At 44.7% G+C, this 21,236-nt stretch overlaps 1 protein-coding gene across 17 annotated transcripts in view; it reads left to right on the top strand.

The window, feature by feature from the left end:
• The window catches only part of COL13A1 (collagen type XIII alpha 1 chain), a 94,373-nt gene extending 75,480 nt beyond the window's left edge, over positions 1–18,893 (top strand). For 16 of the 17 annotated variants that reach the window (XM_017826082.1, XM_017826094.1, XM_017826093.1 and 13 more), the window contains 6 exons: positions 1,560–1,613; positions 1,890–1,943; positions 2,657–2,692; positions 5,545–5,631; positions 9,747–9,785; positions 13,560–18,893. In XM_017826082.1, the coding sequence (XP_017681571.1) occupies positions 1,560–1,613; positions 1,890–1,943; positions 2,657–2,692; positions 5,545–5,631; positions 9,747–9,785; positions 13,560–13,592 (303 nt within the window). In that variant the 3' untranslated portion in view covers positions 13,593–18,893. Of the gene's footprint in view, positions 1–1,559; positions 1,614–1,889; positions 1,944–2,656; positions 2,693–5,544; positions 5,632–9,746; positions 9,786–10,934; positions 11,374–13,559 lie in introns of those variants that run through there. The other variant, XM_017826083.1, reaches the window with a different exon arrangement.
• The last annotated feature ends 2,343 nt before the right edge of the window (positions 18,894–21,236 follow it).

Below are 21,236 nucleotides of genomic sequence, written 5' to 3'. Positions count from 1 at the left end.
CTTTGCCTCAGTAACAAGATGAATGAAACCTCTGCATGGTTCCATGATGCTCTGTTCTCCTGTCCTCTCTGTCCTGAGGGGTCTCTGTCCTGTAGTTCTCCATGGTAGCCTTGCTTGCTGCCTTTACACAGCAGGAGCTCTTTGGTTTTGTCTGAGGTGTAATAACGCCAGAGCGTTTTGTGCTGTGAGCAGGAACGTTTGTGTCAGCTGCTCTGACTTCTGAACAGAACATGAATGGCAGCTTATACACTCACTTCTTTGGGGATATTGTAGATTTAATTTTATAGATGTGCAAGGGAGACCTCAGTGTATTCCAAGGCACTGAGTGATGCCGAAGTGCAGGCAATTAAGATTTCCATGATTGTATGAATTCAAGGAGAGCCCGATTTTTCTTACTTCCTTCACTGCACTGAAGTTGTGTGCTGCATGAGCTACTCCTCCACTTGTATTCTGCAGATCTTAACTTGTCTGAAAACCTCTCCTGATCCACATGAATCATCCTGCTCACATTGGAGGGGTTACTTCAGTGACTAAGGATTGCAGGCTGACGTTAAAAAATGCAAACCCCTTTGCCTTAAGTCTTTTAGAAAGCCTTGGTTCTTCCTAGGAAGCAGGTAATATGCCTCAAAAGTATCCCTTTATTGAGGCTCCATGATGGAAGTGTAGATCCATGCCTGTGTGGTTAGCAAAGTGTGGATGGAGTTCAAGGAGTCTATAAAGAGTTGGAAGTGCCCAAATCCTGTTCTTAGCCAGAAGGACTATTGCTGAACTGCTGCACTGCCCACATTAAAGATCAGCTTTGGCTGATTCATTTCCCAAAGCTCCAGCAAGTTTCAGGAGCACTGGGAAAGAAGTTTGGTATGCTGGTGGGAGATGGCCCCTGTGTCAAAGGGTTAGGAACAACACCGGGTTTTCCTGTTGGCACGACTGGGAGCCTGGTGGAGTGACAGGAATGGCAAAGAGGGAACAGAGGGACTGGAGGGTACCCCTCTTAGTTCACATCTCTGCCTGTGCACCCCTGCATTCCTCGCTGCACCACGGGGTCTGTCACCTTGCATGCACAACTCACTGGCTGCCTGCCACCACGTAACCGGACGCTTTCCATTTTGCTCAGCTCTGCTGATTTGGGGGGGGGGGGCGAAGGGAAAATAAGGAAATAAAGGAAAGGAGAATTGCCTAACATAATTCTAAATGGCCTTTATTCTGCTACAGCTTTCAGCCTTGTCTGATATAAACTAGAGAGAAAAAAATCCTGTCTGTGGAGTTGGTAGAAATGCCTGCTGAAACAATTGTCAAGGGAAAGCTTCAAAATTAAAAATAAGGCTCTGTACAATGGTGCTGGTGTGATCTAACTTAGCAGTTCCCATGTTGTTCAAACTGCCTGTACCAACTACTTCAGATCACCACCAACACTGAAAGCTGTAGTGGTGCGAGGTGCCCTCCACCACCGGACTGTCCTTCCAAGCTGTGCTTTTCCTCAGGGAGCAGCGGTGTCTCCTGGTTTTAATGAGGCCTTTGAATAAAAGCATCCTGATGTGTTTTCCTTCCTACAACTGCAGGGTACTCCAGGACCAATTGGGGTTTCAGGACCAGCAGGACCAAAAGGAGAAAGGGTGAGTTTGCTTCAGAACTGACTGATGCTCTGTAACTTCTCTGAAGATGTGACAGCTCTGAGGAATAGAGGAGATCTAGGCTTTTCCAGAGATGGAACTGCCCTCTCCTTGTGCATACAAGACTCTCAGCTGGGCCTCTTTGATAGTTGAGTACCTCGTCCTTGGAGGTTTTAGGTGCTTTGAATTGCATCCTTTGCTTTTTCTTCTCTAGTGCTTTGCTCCCTATTTGTACTGAGTAGGAACGTAGCAATTTCTACTCTTTTGTCTCCATTTCAGGGCAGTAAAGGAGATCCTGGAGTTACAGGACCAATGGGGCCAGCAGGGCTTCCTGTAAGTATGGGCATACAAGGGATTTATCTACAGGGCCTGTACCACTGACAGCTGAAGATGGTGCAGTAATCCAGTGTTTGCAATCACAGCTGGGTTGAGTGTAACTCCAGTTACAAACCTTTGCTCACTACGGGAGCGACAGAAAGAGCTCAAGAGCAGTGACTCAGAGGGACGAGGAGGAAGCTAGAGGGAAATTGTTAATTCACCTTGGTCCTCAAGCTACCAAAAGAAGCTGAGTGGGGCTCCCAGGATAGGTATTTTAGTCCAAAATGCTGCTTTGGAGCACATCTGCTTTCACAGCCTGGCTGGGAGAGCCCTGTCCTGTCATTGCAGGGACAAAAGCTGCCTCCAGTGAGGTTAACAAATTCCACTGTTTGGGATTGCTTTTGGAAAAACGGGGCCAGTGTTGGAACTCTAGTGTAATGTAATCATGAAGCTGCTTTGTTGCTTAACACAAAAAAGGAAGTTTGCTGCTTTTATCAGGGACTGCCTTCTCTAGACTAGTTTGTTTTTTATCTGAAGAACCCTTAGAGGAGTAGTGCTGTTACAGCCTGGATGGTCTGATGGAGCGGAGGTTGTCTGCTGGAAAAGATTTGTTTATTTGTAACATAAGTGGAAAAAAAACCCAAATCCCTGAGCACACATTCTTCTTTTTGAGTGGGAATACAGTTGGACCTACTTGTTTTAAAATATTTTATGTTGATGCATTTCAGGGTTTACAAGGTCTGCCTGGTGACAAAGGAATCCGGGTAAGTTACCAGGCAAACTTGTATTTAATTACTAACACCTTTACACAGGGACAGCCCAGTTAACTCTGAGCACCTCTAGTAGCCAGCATGTGTTTGTCTGCTAGACCTTCACACAAGTGACTTTGCATACCTGGATTTTAGAAGGTGATACCTGTAGCTTGTCCCATCACCTAGGGCATTGTGGCACATCTGTCTGAAGGCTGAAGGAGGGATTTTCTAATGTGTTCATTGCTGTCACAGCTCTGTTCTCACCAAAGCATGGGACTTCATGTGTAGTTCAGTTAGGCCAGAGTGGTGTGCTTTAGGAAATCCTACTTATCTACTTACTGATGTGTGTGAATTCCCATAAGAATTAGCTGAGGTGCAGCCACAAATCTTATTTTGGTACTTCTAAATTCCCCCTGAAGCATGAAAAAGAAGATTGTCCTCTAGCAAACACTCCTCCAGAGAATTTGGAAGATGGAAATTTGGAAAAGATAAATTAAATTTGCCTACCTTAAAGAGTCAGACATGAAATCTCTTCAGGCACTACCCTGAATAGATATGATGGTGAAGAGCTGGGTCAAAACCAGTAACATGAATGGCAGCCTTTCCATTGTTCCACCCGTGTTAATAGAAAGATAAATATTACCAAGAAGTGTATGTTGAGAAGCTCCTTCTTTTTCATCGGGTTTTCTTGCCTGTTAAAGCTCTGAATCTTTTTGATAAAGACACTTGAGAGCTCTAGTTGAATATAATTTATATTTAGAAATACAAATGACTTCTGGATTCGAGTCTTTGTAAGATAACAACTGTCTTAATGTCAAGCAGTTCAATATAGTACAAGTGTGTGTACTCACACAACTCTTCATATGACTCTGGTATCACCTGAATTTATCTGAAAATGTACATTTTGATAGTGCATGTGCCCATGTGGTGATTTCATTATATGAGTTTGCTTTTGATACATAGTGAGTCCTCCATCTGCAATGGATTTCTGACCTTATTTGCACAGAAAGGGCAGTTTTGTAAAGAAGCAGCCAACTGGCATCTTAAACTAGGGGAGAAAGGTTCAAGGGAGCCCCAAAGTTCTCCCCTTTTTTAATCATTGCATTTCTGGCTTTGCTTCTTAACTTCCTCTTCCCTAACATGTGTTTTGTTTTGTTTGTGTGGCTTCTAAACAAAAAGTAACTTTTAATTCCTAGACTTTTTCAGTTGGTTTTTAAACTGGGTGTCTTAGTTACAGAGGGATCTGTCATTAGCTGTAGATGGGATTTTTCTGAGCTCTGGCATAAAAGCAAGTGAAACTGGGAGAATTTGCAACTCCTTGTAGAGGATGAGTTTGAAAGCACAAGTGGGAGGTTGTGCTGGCCCCTTGAAATGTGCATGCACTTTGCATCACTGCAACCTGTAATTTGCAATGATGAAAAAGTTTGAGAAACTTGAGAGTGTAAATGGGCAAGTGTGATATTTTAGCAGATGGGATCCTAGAAAATACCCCTCTTCCCACTGAGTAGAGGGGATTCCCCTTACTCCTCCGAAAGTCCCAGGCAATTTGCCAAAATCCTGTCTGTTCCTTGAGGCAGAGCAGGGCTCTTTAAACCCCAGAAATGTTCCTGCTGCCCTCTGCTCTGAGTGGGAGATGAGTGTAGCTGTGCCCCGGGTTGTGGTTGTGCCCTGGATAGGGGTTGGGAACAGGCAGAGTTTTGTGTAACCCAGCTGAAAAAGTGGGACCCCTGAACTCGTGCTGCCAACCTGATGCCTTCACTCTTATTTTAATGCCTGTGTTGGTTTTTTTCTTGTGTGTATGTGCCTCTTCCTCGCTCCTACAGGTCCACCTTTGTCCCCTTTATCCCTCCGTCCTGTTCCGCCTTTCTTCCTGGTTCCTTCCCCCTTCCTCCAGAGCAACCCATGGCGCACTTTTCCTGGATTATCCTCTCCATTCCTGCACTTGGCTCTGGGTGACTTCTCCTCATTGCCTCTCCTCTCCCATCCATTTCTCTTGCCAGCTTTGGGTTTAATGCCTTTTTTTTTTTTTTTTTTTTAAGAAACAGCAGCCCATGCTGTCTGACTTTATCCCTTAATTCCTTAAACGCTCCCGACAAGTTCAGAGTTCAGTTCCCTGTGCAGCAGCCCCTTCCCCTGTTTCATGCTCAGCAGCTCTGAGGATTTTGTGTTATACGGAAAGATTTGGTATAGATGTAACTGGCAAATACCATGCTATACCCTTGTGCTGCCAGGTAAGAGGGTCAGGGAGCAGCTGCTGCCCTGTGGCTGCTCTAGTCTCTGGTCTAACAGGTTTTTTGGGAGAGCACTACTCAGAGCATCCTAAGGGGCATCCAGGTTGTATGGACTCTCAGGGCTGAGTACTTCCTTTATTCCCTGGCGGAGAGTTCTCCGAGTGAGACTTTCGTTAAGAATGAGAATTCAGAGTGGTAAGAAAAGCATCTTAGTGCCATCCCAGAGCTGGAGTGGCAGAGGAGGGACCTTCCAGCCAGCTGCAGATTGAGATGGGGTGACACACTGCTGGCCAGAGGGGTGTTTGCCCATCCTGTGTGTCTGGGGTCAGCATGTTCCCTGATGTACCTCTCTCTGGAGTGTGGGAAGCCCCAAGAAGTCCTCTGATGATCCCTTTGATGCTGAGCCCTCCCAGTCTGTCAATGTGGGACTGCAGCCACAGCCAGTGTGTTTATGCAGCTCAGTTACAGCTTAGCAGCTCTTCACTTAACATCTCAAATGGAAATTTTTTCTTCTTTTAAAATGTTTCCTAAATGTTTATCTTTTTTTTAAACTATCGCTGACATTTGTTTGAAATGGATGATCCTAAAGCTTTTGTGTATTCTTTTTTTCTCGGACTAAACTATTATTTACAGGGGGAGAGGGGCAAGAAAGGCTCTAGAGGGTCTAAAGGGGATAAGGGAGACCAAGGAGCGCCTGGATTAGATGCACCCTGTCCGTTGGTATGTTCTGTTTCATCAAATGTATTGTTTTAAGATGTGTTGATGGGGAAGACAGAAGGAAATCATAACATAAATAATGGTCTTGCAAAAGTCCAACACTTGGATAAGGCCTGGCTGTGTTCCCACCTCAGCCTGTGGCAAAGCTGCTTTCTCCAGGGGGAGAACCCCTGATCCTCTGAGTGACCACGGTTATGTTCCTTCCTCTTCCAGAGCCCACTGAGGTTTGGGGTACATGGGGGTGTCCCATGTGCTGGGAGCCCAGGGCTTTCTCCTTTGTGGATAGAGCCCTGTCTCCTTTGCTGCCAGTTGCAGCTCTTCTCTGAGATGGTCAGTGTGATCCTGTCTACGAGATGGCAAAACTGGAATGCTGGTTGCCCTGCCTTGGAATAACGGCCAGCTGATGGGATGGCCTGAGAGCACACGGGGCACTTGAGCTGCAGCACCCAGAGGAAAAACAAATCTCACTTATCCTAAATGGGATGTGTGTCTGTCAAAACAGATTGGCTACAAATCTAGGCAAATTAATAAATATAGGAACATGTGTACACTTCTATCTAAACTCATATGCTGCAGCGAATTCTGCCAAAAATCTGTAGCAGTGCCACAAATCCCAGGAGTACCTGTGGATCATGCAGCTAGAAATCCAGCTGCTGGGTTTCCTAGTGAGGATCTGAGGAAGGGATGATTCTGAAACTGAGGAAACACCGTTCCCATCCTCTCAGCTTCAGCTCAGAGAAGCATCTCCTGGCTCGCAGATCGTGGAAAACCCAAAAGGAAACTGCTGGTGCTGCTGATTATCTAAGTGTGCAGACAGCTGTGTGCTGGGTGTGCAGCAGAGTGCCCTGTGAGGGTCCTGGTGGGGGCTCGGCCGCCCCCCGTGACACGGAGCTGGCAGTGACTGAAATAACAACAGTGGTTGATTTCATGAACAGGGTCTCCGAGGTTTTAAAGGCGAGAAGGGTGAGCCGGGGTTACCTGGGCTGGACGGCCTGGATGCCCCATGCCCATTGGTATGGCCTACCTTCCCTTTCCTGCATGCTCGTTTGCTTTTTGGGTCTTGGGTGCTATTTCTGATACCTCCGAGTAGCTGCATGCCCTAGAAATACCTGGCAGCTCCTTCCTTACCTGTCTCCATCCTCCCTTCCTCACATTGCTGTTTCTAGAACCAGGCCCTTCCCTTCATGCTGTGATTCCCAGCTGCTGCCAGCACTACTTTGTGGCATGAGGAAAAATAGTGGGAATACAGATTTATTTACAACTGCTTCACTTCTTCCTTTGCCTTCCCTTTGGCAACTTCCACTAAATCAGCCTCTGCAGACCCAGCTCTGCACTGGCTTTGCTTCCTTGCAAGGAGCTGTGATGCTCGTGTCCTTCATTAACTCTATTTTTAAGTGCTTGTGTGTGGTAGGCACAGCCTGAAGTGGCTCTGTATTGCCTCAGTCAACCCCCTACAATAAGATGACTGAAAATAATAGTTATCCTGTTACCAAGCCCATGTGAAACATATTAACTGGACACTTAGCCTCCCTGCGAGATAATTCCTATTTATGACTCTCCCCAGAAGTCCAAATTGTACTCATAGTGGCAAAAAAACTTGCGTGTTTCCCAATATCCAACTTAAGTAATAACATGATTATTGTACTAGTGCCTGATCTAGCCCAAGTGCCGTAAGACAAAGGTCTGGAGGAACACTTAATCTCAACTGATTTCAAAGTGTCCCCCTAAACATCACCAATTTATTAATTTTCTCTGAGATTTTCTGAAGATGCAGTGTTCAGGTGAGGTTTTTGCTCCCTACAACAGTCTCAACATCTCCATGATACACAGAAACTACTGCCCTTCTGGCCTATTTGGCATGACAAAGTTTGCTTGAGGATGGTCGGTCTAAGCTCCCTTAAGGATGTTTGATGCCATTTACAAGGGATGGAAGATCTGTTAGTTCAGCTAGCTGGAAAAATGCGTCCCAAAGCAAAAAGCCACATTTAGTTTGGAAGGTTTTCTTAGTTCTCCCAGGGAGAAAAAAAGCTGTGAAATTGCCATCAAAAGCCTTTGTTATTTGAGCTTTGTGAAGAGCTAACCAGTTTTCCTCCCAGCACCCCCTCCGTTGGGCACTGCTGTGTCCTCTTTGGGGCACTGACTCTTGCAGTGGCCACTGGTAAAGTCTCAGTTGCTGCTCTGTAAATTCTGGGTAGTAGAAAGGAACTTGGGCCAGTCCCACAGGTGAAACCAGACCTGCCCAGAATGGCCCCCAAAGGAGAAAAACCACAGAGCCATGTGTTCTGCCTCCTGATGGTCATAGCCAGGTTACTATGGAGTAAGTTTTGGCTGAGTAAGGCACCTGATTCCCAATCCCTGTAAGGATTCCACGGGTGCCTGGCAGACCACCCCTCTGTTTGTGTCACTGCTCCCAGTGAGGATTCACCCCACATGGCCATGTTGGAACACACACTTCTTGTCATTCCTATTTTTGTTAGGGGAAACTTGCCAGAAAATCTGATGAAATACAGATGCCATTATTTTTTTATATATAGTGTTCTGGCATGCGAGCTAGCTTGGGAACGTGAATAAGCATGTTTTTGGATCCAACTAGGTTAAAAGCTTAGCATCCAGCTGACACATCCACGTATGTAACTTATGGAGGCTGTGAACTAACGCTTTGCACATCTGAGATATGTGGAAGGAGATCCTTGATGCTAATAAGCATGTCATGTTTCCGTTCTCAGCACATTCGCCTGCAACAAACACTTCCTCGTGACCCTGGTCTTCCTTTGATCCCTAAGCTGTAACTCCCTGGTCTCCCATTCCTTCATACACCTAACTTCCCATCTCCTCCTGCGCTGCACCACACCAGTCATTCCTACCACCATCAGTGTACCAATGGGAACACCGCAATATACCCAGTAATTAACTGGTAACTCCATATTTCCACATGGGGGAGAGAAGAGGAGGAAACAGCACAAGGAGACCACAGTCCAAAAAATGCATTTGAAAAGCAATACTGTTGTGGCAACGTTCAGTTCATCAGGCCCCTGAAAGTGCATCTCTGTTAAATAGTTCGTTTCTCAGTATACTACTGTGCATTTGCTTTTCTGTTTGTACTGGTTTTGGTTTTCCTGGGGAATAGTGATAGCCTATAAATGGGCCACATGGACACAGCACAAATGTTTGATTTCTCATGTCAGAGATGTATCTCCTTACCTCTGACTTCACCTCCTGCTCAAGAGCACCTTAGCACTGACATAACATCCCATTTTCTCCTGTCAAACAGGGCTTCACAGAGATTATATGAATGGCAGCCACTCACAAAAGCCTTTCCCAACCATGGGGTCTCCATCTTTTAGTTGCACGGCCCTTAAAGTGTCCAACCTTCTTCAACATTAAAAAAAAATTAAAAAATAATAATGACAACAACACACCCACCTGGGGCTGTGCGGCCCAAGACGTCAGGGTTGCAGAGGTGCTGGGGAATATTCACAGAAATCCCACTGCTGTTATTGAAGCCCAAGACGCTTTTCAGGGAGTCAGCTGAGACATCCTGAACCAGCACAGGCGCTGCCCAGCTGCTTGCCTTCCTAATTTCTCTGGAGCGGGATCTCCTCAGAGGCAAGAGGGGACAGCTGGGCAGGATCTCACATGACAAAGCAAACCCTTTAGCAAACAGGGCAGAAAGGAAATGGAGGTTTTTTATAGACCCTCCTCAGGATTAGAGGTTAGTGCTGACTCTGGGGTTTGCTTATAACCTCAGCACTACAGAGCCAAGCATTAAGACACAGACCCACCACCTCACACTTTCCACTGCCTTCCTTCCTCCTTCCTTCACGGAAGCCTGGATAAACTATTCCTTGAGGAAGAACGAGAACAAGCCTACAGACCTCATGTGCGTAAGTCCCTTGCATAGCCTGAGGCCTCTGCCCTCTTCAGCCCCAGCCCTTGCTTCAGGTTCTTTGAGCCAGAAGTCCGGGTCACTCCAAAAGGCTGAGGAATATCTCAGACTATTCCTTCAGCCCTGATTCACACTGTTTGTTGCAGCTGTTATAGTTAACCCACGTCTTCTTTCCTCCATCTCTGTACTACTGTCTGTGTCTAAACTGCTATTTCATCCATCTCTTTTTCAGGGGGAAGATGGGCTTCCAGTTCAGGGCTGCTGGAATAAGGTAAAATAATCTTGGAAATGCTGCTGTGCTGAGTTGGCAGTGCCGTGTGTTCTGCTAGTGTTTTCCAATGAGTCTGGTTAAGAGCAAAATAGGTGTGGAGGCATGGATGGGATTTCCAGGACTGTACACCTGTGCTGGTTTAAAGGTAAACCAGCAGGGGAAATGAACTCAACTAAAAGGAGAGATTATAAGTCAGAATAACAATTTAATAAAATAATACAGTAAATACAATTATACAGACAAACAGTTGGTTTTAACCCACAAAAGCCAAATGTATAACCCAGCACCCTGGGGCATGAACAGAGTGGTATTCATTGGGCCCCCTGAGTCCAAAGTAAAAGGAGAGGGAAAAACCTGTTGGTGAGGGTGCTGTTGCAGTCTGGTTGAGAGCAGTGATCTGCAGTCTTCCTCTGGATCCCACGAGTGGTTAAAAAAGACCCAAGACTCCAAGGTTATATGTCCTCCAGTTCAGGCAGGAATGCCCAGTACCTCCCTCAGGGCAGGGAGTTCCACAATGGGTGCGAGGAAAGGAGCATCCTCCTGTCTCGAAGGCCTCTTAACACCCAGTTTACAGCCTGAGGAGTCAGGCTGCTCTGGGCAGAGGGTGTAAATGGTCTATTGATAACAGTTTTTGGGAAATGGCATGGAAGGCTATAGAATACACAGTTTTGGGTTACACCCATCCAGTGATGAACTGGTCCCAGCTGTTCTAACTAGGACAACAGCTGAAAAGCAGCAACCAAAACTCCTTGTTTGCGTATCACGGTACAGCTCTATCTGCTACAAAGGAGAGAACTATATGTGTGGCCTTTGAGCTGCCTGGCCCCAAAGTGCTCTAATCCTTACACAAAGATGAGATTTCCACATGGATTCCCTCAGACCCCCTGGGGTCTGGCCCACCTTCAGCACCTGTTGTGGGTGTAAATGCCAGGTTCTCAAGCTGCAATGGTGGGAAGATGGTGGAGGCAGTGTCAGCCCAAGCTGAACCTCCCACCCTTACTCAGGGAAGTGGATCCCTGCTGAGACTCCCATTGCTATTCCTTCTGGAGCCAGCTTCTCTAATGCTGTCTTTCCCTCCACGCCCTGTGAGCTGGCATTAACACTTGGTATTGAGTTGTCACTAACACTCGTTTATGTTTTCTTTTGCAGTGATGATTCTAACCTGGACTGGCCTGTGTGTGTTACTGTACATAGGATATTTATTTTTATACAGTGTTCTTCTCCAAAATGCCAAAAGTTATGCATTTTTACAAATTATCAAAAAGCTGCATATTTTTTTGTACAGAAAATACTAGATTTTTTCCCCCCGTTTGTCAGTTCTCTGTATGATTCTATGTCTGCATTATGCTTGTTTTGTCATGGAGTACAGCTGTAATATTTACATGATACTTGTGCACACATGATGAATATAGGAACTTAATAAATTATTACATTAAAGATGCCCGAAGGAACTGCCCTGTATAGATTTAAAGGTCATTTTCATTTTCCAAGCTGGGTCATTCAAGAATATTTCAAAATATTATGTATTTTTTATTAAAGTGAAATATAAACAGTTTTGTTGTGACTGAATTAAAGTGTTGCTGAAAAACCTGCTGGTAGTCACCGTGCACTGGGAACGTAAAGACTCCGTGATTTATAATTATCCTCCCATGGGCTGGAATAACGCTCATGACAATGAGCCCTGGCTGGCAAGAAATTCTAACCCCTTTCTAAATTGTAGGCGTGCAAGTAGCTCAGTGAAAACCTCATTTAAAATTAAGCATAATGCAGCATTCCTCGATGATGTCCTAATGAATGTTTGTTAGAGAAATCAATCCACGTGGCTTTTCAAAACATTAACCAAAGGTCACATGCAGATTTGCAGTGTGCCATTACAATTTGCATCTGTACATCTTAATTATCCGTCCTGACCTACCCTTGTTGATGTCTCAAGTCTAAACTACCCAGAGAGGAAAGTACTACCAGGCTAAAGTGACTATCGCAATATGCTTTCCTTGGAAAATGAGTAAAAGCCTAAATCCATTCCCTAAAACATGTCCACTGGCACTGGCCCTTCACGTAGGGGGAAAGGCAGTGGGCAACCCAGGAGATTCAGGGGGAAGCCACCATGTTTAACGATCCCAAGGGAGAAATGTGAGTGGTGGTTCATTAGTGAGCCTGATCCACTCAAGTCCTGCTCTTTGCATGATGCTGCCACTGAGACAGGAGTTGGGCTTCTCCTGGCTGCGGCTGTGCCAGCTGGAGTGGTCCCCACCACCACCCCTTCTTACTCGGCTACACTGCTCAATTATTCATCTGTTCATAAACCATTCGTTAGTTATTTTCCAGATGATTCCATACAGTCTTTTAGCACCATCAGAGTCAAGTGATGGGGCATAAGGGATGTCCTTCCCTGGTACACAGGGACTGCCCAAGGAACCCGGCGCAGGCCCTGACTGCCGCAACCCATCCGTCACCTCACCCTTTCAGAAATTTATTGAATTTCATCTAAAAACCAGTGAGGTTTCTCTGCCTGTGTCCCCTCCCTCCCCACCCCGCAGGCTGTTCCGACTCAAGTGCTCTCGCGGTTAAGAAATTCCTTGCAACTTTCAACCTAAACTAATTCATGGTATTTACAACCATTTCTTCTCATGCCAACATTGTCCTTGGGATGGAACTTTTCCATGCATGATGTTTTCATGAGATGCTTGGGGTACTGGAGCTGAAATGGCACAGAAGGAAAATGAACCACAGAGCCATGAGGGATTCTTGTTGGTTTTCTCAGTAATAGCTATCGTTAATATAAGCCCCAGCTCCCTGTTACAAGGCTTTGCAGCTGTGGAGCTGAGCTAATTGGAACAGCCAGTGTTCCAGTCGTGTTTTAATTGCTCACCTGTTAAACAAAGCAATTCCTAAAGACCCAGATGGGTGCCTTGGGGGTGCTTTGGGTTTGGGAGTTTGTAGCAGCAGTGAATTTCTACTCTGATCTTGAAGCATTCAGCTGCAAGGTAGAATGTTTGAATGCTTCTAAAAATGCTGGCTATCCTTAATCCTCGAAAACTTACAGATCCCTAAGAGAACCTGCCAATGCTTCCTGTCCCCTTTGGTCTCTGTAGAGTGTTTTTATTTTGTAGCTGGTATTTGTGATTGCACTGCATGGAGTTGTTGTTGCTTGGTTTTATCTGATCCAAAAGCAAAGTGCACGTCTGTAACGTTGCCCTGGCACAGCTACTGAAAGGTCAAGGACTTCTGAGGTGATACTGTACCTGTTTTATTTCTTGAGCTGTTTTTTGGCTGATACATTTGCGAGAAAGCTCTTGCCTGAGGTGCAGGAGGCCTTGAAATGTAGTTGCCAGAACTCTTGAAAGTACCTGACTTGGGTCAGCAAAGACTTATCTGTTTCTGGGGGAAATGTGTAAGGCGCCCACTCACCTGTCCTAAAGGTGGGAACGTGGTGGCAAATGTTCCCTGCGGTTGCTGCAGCCACAGCCTGGGTTTTTAACTGAAGTAGATGAGTGAACATTTTGGATTGCTCTTCCTACAGCCCTCATACTAACACAATCTCATCAGCCACTGGGATAGACCGAGGGTCAGTGACACCACACTGATCCGCTGCTCTTCCCAAACCAGAGCACTTTGCATGTCAAGAGAAACCCAAACGGTGGCAGCGGGGTTTGCACCACCCTGAGTGTGACAGTTTCCTTTCAGAGTCTGTCCCTACTAAAACCTGTAACCTGATTACTGTTGATTCTGCCTGGCTGTTTTCACATGAAACACTTTGTCTGCCACTTCAAGGGTCAAACTCCTTGGCTGATAGCCAGAAAGTGAGTCTGAGGGTGGAGAAGCTTGAGAAATGGCAGCAGAGTGAAAGGAGAAGGAGGACCTTCCTGAAGATTTGCTGGAGATGTTTTGCAAGTTGCCTCCCTGGAGCCTGGGAAGAGTTGTTGAGCTGCGCACCAGGAATGTGCCTGCTTGAGGCTGCGGGAGCTCGGCATGCCAGCGCTTTCTGCTTTGCTCTCTCTTCTCCCAGAGGCCAGAGGCAGGGGTCGAAAATGACACCATTTGTATTCTTTTCCTTTGGTCATTTTCGCTTCATTCGACTTTTGTGGTCAGACTCTTCAGATGAAGAATTAAGCTCGTTTTCCAGCAGCGGCTGCATAAATGAGTGCAAGACATAGACAATATTTCGGGGGAGGGGGGGAGGGGGGGAATCCTTTGATCTGAGAGAAATCTTTCTTGAACGATTCTCTTTAGGAGAAGCAGAGAACCCCCCGTGTTCAGCTCAGAGTGCTGCTCAGAGAGGACACGATCACACTTTTTGCTTTCGTTTCTGGTTACCAGGTGACAGACTTCCACCTGTATCACTGATGATTCCATCTTTAACCTTTTCATCACAAACTTTCTTCTCCTGTGAAATTATAAGGAAATGACATTGTTTTTTGAGTATTTTTTTTAACTGCTCTGGATTTTGAAGGCATGAACTATGTGTTCAAAGGAGGCAAATGTGGAGTGTGGAAAAAGTCTGGTTTCACTGACTAATTCCTTTGCTTCCTGTACTTGTGCTTTGGTCTCCACTGCACACACTGGATGTACTTTGCCTGGAGCCCTCCAGAAATGTTTTCTGCTGGCCCATTAAGGCCCTTTTGTGGGTATCTCTCCGCAGACGTACTTCCAGATGGAAAATAAGGATCACAGAGGTTCAATTCCACTGTTACATGTTTTAATACATTCACTGAAGGGAAATAAAGATTTGGCAAAGTACTGAGGGCTTCGGAGGATGTTTCCCAGCTGCCTGAAGGGCAGAATATACAATCCTGGATACCTCCTACCAACTGCAAACCTGGCATGCCTTCCTCAGCCCCTGCTGCTGAAGATTAAATTCTGTTCACATGTAAGCTCTAGTGTCTTGCCTCCACAGCTCTTGCAATTTATTAAAAAACCCCAAACCTAAAATAAATAATTAAGTATGTATCTTATGAACATGACTCATAACATTGCTACTTCCCTGAGTGCATTGGGAATCCCGTTTGCCCAAGCACTAAAACACACATTTAACTTTGAGCCCGTGATTCCCGCTGGCCTAAATGATGCCATTTGCATACTGAAGTACTCTGGTGAGCCAGGGCCATTGTTATTAGAGCTAATGAATGATGTTATCTGAGTCATTAGGCAGAATTAAACGATAAGCAATTCATGTTGCAGTTCAGAAAGAAAGAGCTGATTTCAAGCTCAAAGGGATGTATTTAAACCAGAGCAATCCCAGATTCGAACGTCCTTTGTTAGCACTGGAGTCATCCTGACCTTCTGATAAGGACACCTGTACCTGACACCCACCTCCTCCTGCCAACGCACAGGAAGTCTACTGTTAAAATAATTCCAGGTTTACAAAGATTGGGGGGGGAAGTCCTACTTTCAGTTTCATCTGAAGAATTGCAGGGTTTTTTCTTAAGGCTTCTAACGGATGTATTCAGTGCATAGAGTAACAGGGGAAGAAATTGTTTCAGTTAGGAACCAGACTGGTGGAAAGGTTAATTTATTTTATTTGTATTTTTTTTATTTTTACTTTTTCTGGGGGGGAGGGGGTTGGAGGGAGAACCTGACCAGAACTGCAGGCGGTAGGTGTGCTTTTTTTCCTTCTTTTTTATTGAAAACATTTATATATATAATTTGATAATGTTACTTTTACTGTTCTTTTTATTAATGATTTTTTGGGGCAATTTGTTTGCTCTGTTGTGTTTTCTTCTAGGTATATTTTTAATGGGCTTTTAGAATAAGTGTGTAAAAGTTCCTCACCGAAAACGTCCTAAGGACATTTCTATCGTCTTTTTTTTTCTCCCTAAGTTCAGTAGTAAAATGGTGCTTTCCACAGGCAAAACAGTTTTCAGTGGGGGTAAACATATTCCCACAGGCCACACCGAGGGACCAGGTACCAGTGACCTCTCCCAGACAAAACAGCTCTCTCCACACTCTCCATTTACATTTACAAAGATGAAAAGGGCTATGTGAGGGACCAGCCGACTGGAAATGGTCCCTTCCCACCTCGGGGGTCTGTCGGGAAGCAGCTGGTCTAGCAAGAGCCGCTGTGTCCCCTTCAGCTGCATTCTACAGCCGGGCTAGAAAGCTCGTTAAAATTAAATTAAAAAGTCATGTTTATTTGAAGATGGCAAGTTCTTGGAGGGTACCTGCTATGGTATTGCTGTCTCTTGTTATTGTTTTCCCTCCTCGGAATCCAGCAACACACTCAGGCTCCAGCTTAGCTTTAGGCTGTGCTTCACCCTGAGTCTATCTGCAAATGCTTTGCTGGATGAGGGTCTCCCCTTCTTTTCCATATTTTTTTGTGGGTTTTTTTCCCCCTTCTCTTGTTTGTGTCCCTATTGCTTCCAGATGTTTTTGTCCTGGACAAAGTAGTTTCCTCCCTCCTACATTTTCAGAAAATCTCTGTTGGTCGCATTTTGATCATTTTCCACTCACTGTTATTATCAATCCTTCTGCCCTCCGTGTAGGCCTGCTTTGTTAAACATTTTGATCTGATGGGAACGTCATGGCAAAACATGAATTAAGATTGTAGATGTTTGTTGATATTTTTTAGAGTTGACTGTAAAGCTTCTACCGTTTAAAACACACGGCAGCAAAACCAGTGTAGCTCTGTAGCTTTCTTATGATCTCTGGTTTTTTTTTTGAACAGACTCATTCTGAGTCCGAATCTTGCAAATTTTTTTTTTCACGAAAAACCTGCTAAACTTCTGTTTTTCCTGCAAAACGTGAGTTTGTTGAACTGCTGTTGCAAGGTTTAGTAGGTTAGACATTGATGACAGGTATGAGAGGACTGGTTGTGGAGCCTGTGGAGTGCAACTTACACGCTTGCTTTCCATTGTACGCTGTTTGTTGGTCTGTTGTCTCTGGTGGGGGTTTGCTGGGAGTGTGAAATTCCATTTTGTGATAATTCCATTGGGGTTTTTTTCCCACATTTGTGTTTCAAAGTGTTGCTTCAGTAAATCTTCCCTTTTGCTCTCCTGCAAAGATTTGCATTTACCCTGATGTTGCACCCCGCCAGCAGTGCCACAGACCGAGCAGTTTCACCCGTGTTTTGAGCCTTCCAAAGGAAGTGTGTCATCTCCCTTAACTCCACAGCCTTTTCTGCAGCGGGATGATGTCCATGAAAAGGAGAGAGGCAGCAAGACTGTGCAGGCCACCATAAGGAGACTCCTTTTCTGAGCCTGGTCCCTCACCATTCACTCATGACCTGCCCCATTACCACTCCCTTCGCTGTGTTATTGTTCTCCCTCACCAGTCAAAGGCAGAGAAAACATTGTCATGGTCATGTTCAGCCCAGCCCCAGAAGGACTGAGGTGACCCCCTGGATGCAGGGAGGAGCCATTCTCATGGCTCCAGATGTTGGGCAGTGCAGGGATGGGAGGGAGTTCCTGATCCTGGGGGATGGCCTGCAGATGTCACGGGCTCTCCCGCTGGCAGTGCCCGAGTTCCAGGCCACACTCCCACTGCGTGTGTGGAGGTATTGCTCCTGATGCCCTGGCTTGCAGGAGTGTCCCCCATCCAGGGCAGTTCGTTTCACCAAGAAGTCAAGTTGTTGACCCTTGACAGGGTCCTCAGAGCGACAGAAAACCCCTCCCTGATTCCGCCTAGAATGCTTGTGTCACTGGCACTGCTCCTGTTTCTCGTCTGTACATCAGTTGGACACCAAATTGACCTAATCCCTGCAGGAGAATGATTTCTGAAGCAACTTTATGTTGTTACATATCTGGTTTCCTTGAATTTTACAACAGAGATTTTACTTTTGTTTTCCCTTTGGTGGCATAGACTGTAGAATATTTATTATAGCTGTAGTAAAGTGATGATTTATGAGTAGACCTTGACAGGGCATTGTTTCTGTATTTCTGTTACAAACACTGATTAATTAAGATGTTTAAATCTGAATACACTTTTTACACTTTTTTTTTTGTTGTTTTTACATTGATGAACTTTTCAGCCTGTGTATTGAATATCCGGTGTTATTTGGCATTCATTAATGTGTGTGCTGTGTATACTTTGTGTTACCAGGAATTTTTACTGTCATTGTGCTGTTTCTAAGACATTGTTTCAACTCCTTTTGACATAGTTTAGCTATTTGGAATTTTTTGGCCTTCCAGACAATTCTACACTAAGTAATTGCTAGAATGAAGAGAACAAAGGGCTGTTCTCTCCCACAAGCTTTTCAACCTCAGCAGGAGCTTCTTCAGCCAAAATGAGCATTTGATTTTCTTCTTTCACTTTTTCCTTGTTAATATGACAACATTCTTTTGTTTTGGTTTTCAATCCTGGGAATTCTGAATTCCATATTGGCCATTTCTAGCAATATTTTAGAAAAACAGAGATAGCTGTGCCATAAGGAGTTACTGATCATAACAGAATTGAAATACTGTAATTATTTTGGGGTTGTTAGTAGGTATTTTTTCCACTATTAAGTTTTTAAGCAAATCTTTTTACAGTGTGATAAAATATTAAAAAGACACTAAAGGACTAAGCACTCAACATGAGGAAGGGGATTCAGGTAAATGATTTCCATCCATATGAATGAAAAATAGCTTAGGAATTTTAATGTCAGAACAAATGCTGGGCTTCAGTTACCCATCTCCTGTGTCCATTAATTAATCCAGTGATTTCAATGAAACCACACCTGGCCTGGAAACTAAGGGCACACTTACAGGACTCACTGAGTCACTCCTCAGTAGAGTGATTTATCAGATAAAGAAACTAGTGCTGATGTTGTTCAGAGGTGCTGGTTTATACTGTGATAAAAACTGCTCCGCAGAGCTGTATGTTGCTATTTTAAATACCTCAGCCTAGTAATGACATCAGGAGAACAAAGATTCCAGGAGCAAGTTAGTTTGGGGAATGGACTTTTGGAAAATCAAAGGAGGGCTAAAAAACAAGAAGGAGGCAACAAAAAATGTCTCTGGCTGGGTAGTTGTTGTAATGGTAAACATAATATGTGAAGTGTCATCCTATTGTTTTCCAAGAGGAGTCTGATGAATTGCCCGTGCCTTCTGTTGAAGCTTTACTCCTTTGTGTCAATGTTTTAGTGAGGTTTCTGTTTTAATTTATAAATTAAATACATACATACATATTCCAGTACAGTCTGCATTTGTTACCTGTGATGTACATACCTTCTTCTCCCTTTTATAAAAATCCCTGTTTATGTACAACTAGTTTCTGTCTTTTGTAAATGACACCGCATGCAGATCCATAACCCATAAATGCACATACAGGTGAATTCACTTCCCATTCGGGGTTTTAGGCTCATATCCTGAGACAACCGCGCCATCTGCTGTTTGCCACCAGGCCCGGGAACTATGGAACTCGGTGGGAAATGTCAACCGATTCAGCAGGGCAGAATTCTCCAAAGCACTGTTGTCACTATGAAACTGGACAGCTGGAGAGAGGACAGAGTCCTTCCCAGTGCCTGGGCAAAGGGAAAGGCAGCAACCCCAGCCGAGACACAGTGCTGGACGCTGGGGAATGTGCTTGGGAGAAAGGCAGCCTGAGCCCTCCCATGGCATGAACAGCCTTACTGGAGCCTACTCTTACAGTGCTAATTAATCAGTCATAAAACACAAAGCCACACTAACAGTGGAACTGAGAGGGCAGGGGCAAAGAGGGGAGAGAGGGAAGACCAGAGGAAAGTAGAGACCGACTCTCTAGTCATGCCCACACTAAAATGATCATAATTATCAGCCGTGGGTGTTGTCTGTCTTTCCTCAAAGCAGATAGAACCAAAGAGAAGGTGTCCATCCATCTCTGCGTTGCCCTCGGCTTAGGTGTACCTCCCCTCCCCCCTCCTGCTCTCCTGTGCGCCCGGGTGTGTATCTGTGTGAGCCCAAATCACAGCGGTGGTTCCTGGGAATGAAAGCCATGTGCTGAACAACCATTAGCTCCTGAGCAGACAGCAAAAGTGTGTGCTTTGCTCCTGACCTCCTCTGGGTACAGATACAATGAGCCTTGGAGCGCAAGGCAAAACCCTCAAGGATCTGGATGTTTAGCAGTGACTGATGCATCAAGTTCTTTAGGAAAACGGACATGTTTCGATGCTCCAGCTTGGAACGGAGAATGTGTTTGAAACCTATGGCTTTTATCATTCCTGAAGGCTTCAAGGTCACTCTTGCTTTATAAAAATGATGGCTCCTGGATGTGTATTGCTGTACCCTGGGAGAGTAGTGAAATCTTGCACTGGTGTGATAAATAAATGTTCTGGAGGTTTGCTGTGTGCTGCCTCAGACCCAAGGGTAGGCTTGTTTCAAGGCATTTTCATTTATTTATATGTCACAGTTGAGATTTTTTTTCCCCCCCCTAAGGGCTCTGCAGTTAGCAGGAAAAGTAGTTAATGAAGTAAATTGTCTCGTTTTAAATCAAACTCAGGATCAATTATGAAAGCAGACAAACAAGCAGTGCTGTGCAGTCCTGGCCTGTGAAGCTTCTCTGAAAAGAACTTGGAGCTTAATGGTCCCATCCAGGGAGACGATGTGCTTGTTTGTGCCACCAGAGGAGAAAGGAAATGTGTGTCACTGCTCCAAACCACACCAAAGAGTGTAACTGCGAGGGGACAGACATCTCTGCTGGCACAGGAAAATCGATCAGATATAAGACCCCTTTGCAACAACTGTGAGAAGCAGGAAATATGATATATTTCGTATGTGAAATGCCAGTTTGCTAAGGATGTCCCCTGCAGTACAGACCTGGAGTTTCCATAATTCTGAAAGATATATTTGTAAATCTCCATTAGACCAAAAAAAAAAAAAAGTCATGATTATTGTGAATAAACATGACTCAGATATTTGTATTTGATTAATATTTTTACTTACATGACTAAGGAATAATTAAGACAATGATCTCTGCAGTCTGCATTGCTGCATTTAAGGACAAGTAGCAAGGATTAAAACCTGCTTTTAAATAACAAGGATGAAAACGCATTTTTGATATCTTTTTAAGCTAATAACCAGCATTAAACCTTTAGAATCAGTTGGTGTTTGGGCAGGAAGGACCTCTCTCATTGCTTACACGTTATAACTAATCTGTGACTGCAGCTAGTGAGCCTACTTTATACACCATATGTTAGAATCTGACACACACACAAATGTTAAATTCTGAAGGATGTGGGATGGTCTAACTTAAAAAATGCTACTTAAAAGAGAGTTCTCCAGAAAGCTGGGATTTAGCTTTTCTGGCTCGTTGTGCCCAACCTAGCAGCATAACAACCCCATAAGCAGCATGGAGGGTGGAGGAAGGGTTAAAAAGGGCTCAAAGAACTCCTTACAGAAGTACAGAGTATTTGCAGAACTTGGTTATTACATCTGTGCTCTGCTGCTACAATATTGACACACATCAGCTTTGATCGTGTTTGGTTATCCCAATGACAGGGCAGCTCTTACTCCGGTTGATCAAATTCCTGGATTATATACTCCCTTGAAACAGAGCTTT

Source organism: Lepidothrix coronata, unplaced genomic scaffold (genome assembly GCF_001604755.1).
Source record: "Lepidothrix coronata isolate B3197 unplaced genomic scaffold, Lepidothrix_coronata-1.0 Scaffold124, whole genome shotgun sequence".
NCBI classification, from domain to species: Eukaryota; Metazoa; Chordata; class Aves; order Passeriformes; family Pipridae; genus Lepidothrix; species Lepidothrix coronata.
This window is presented reverse-complemented; position numbering and strand designations above follow the sequence as displayed.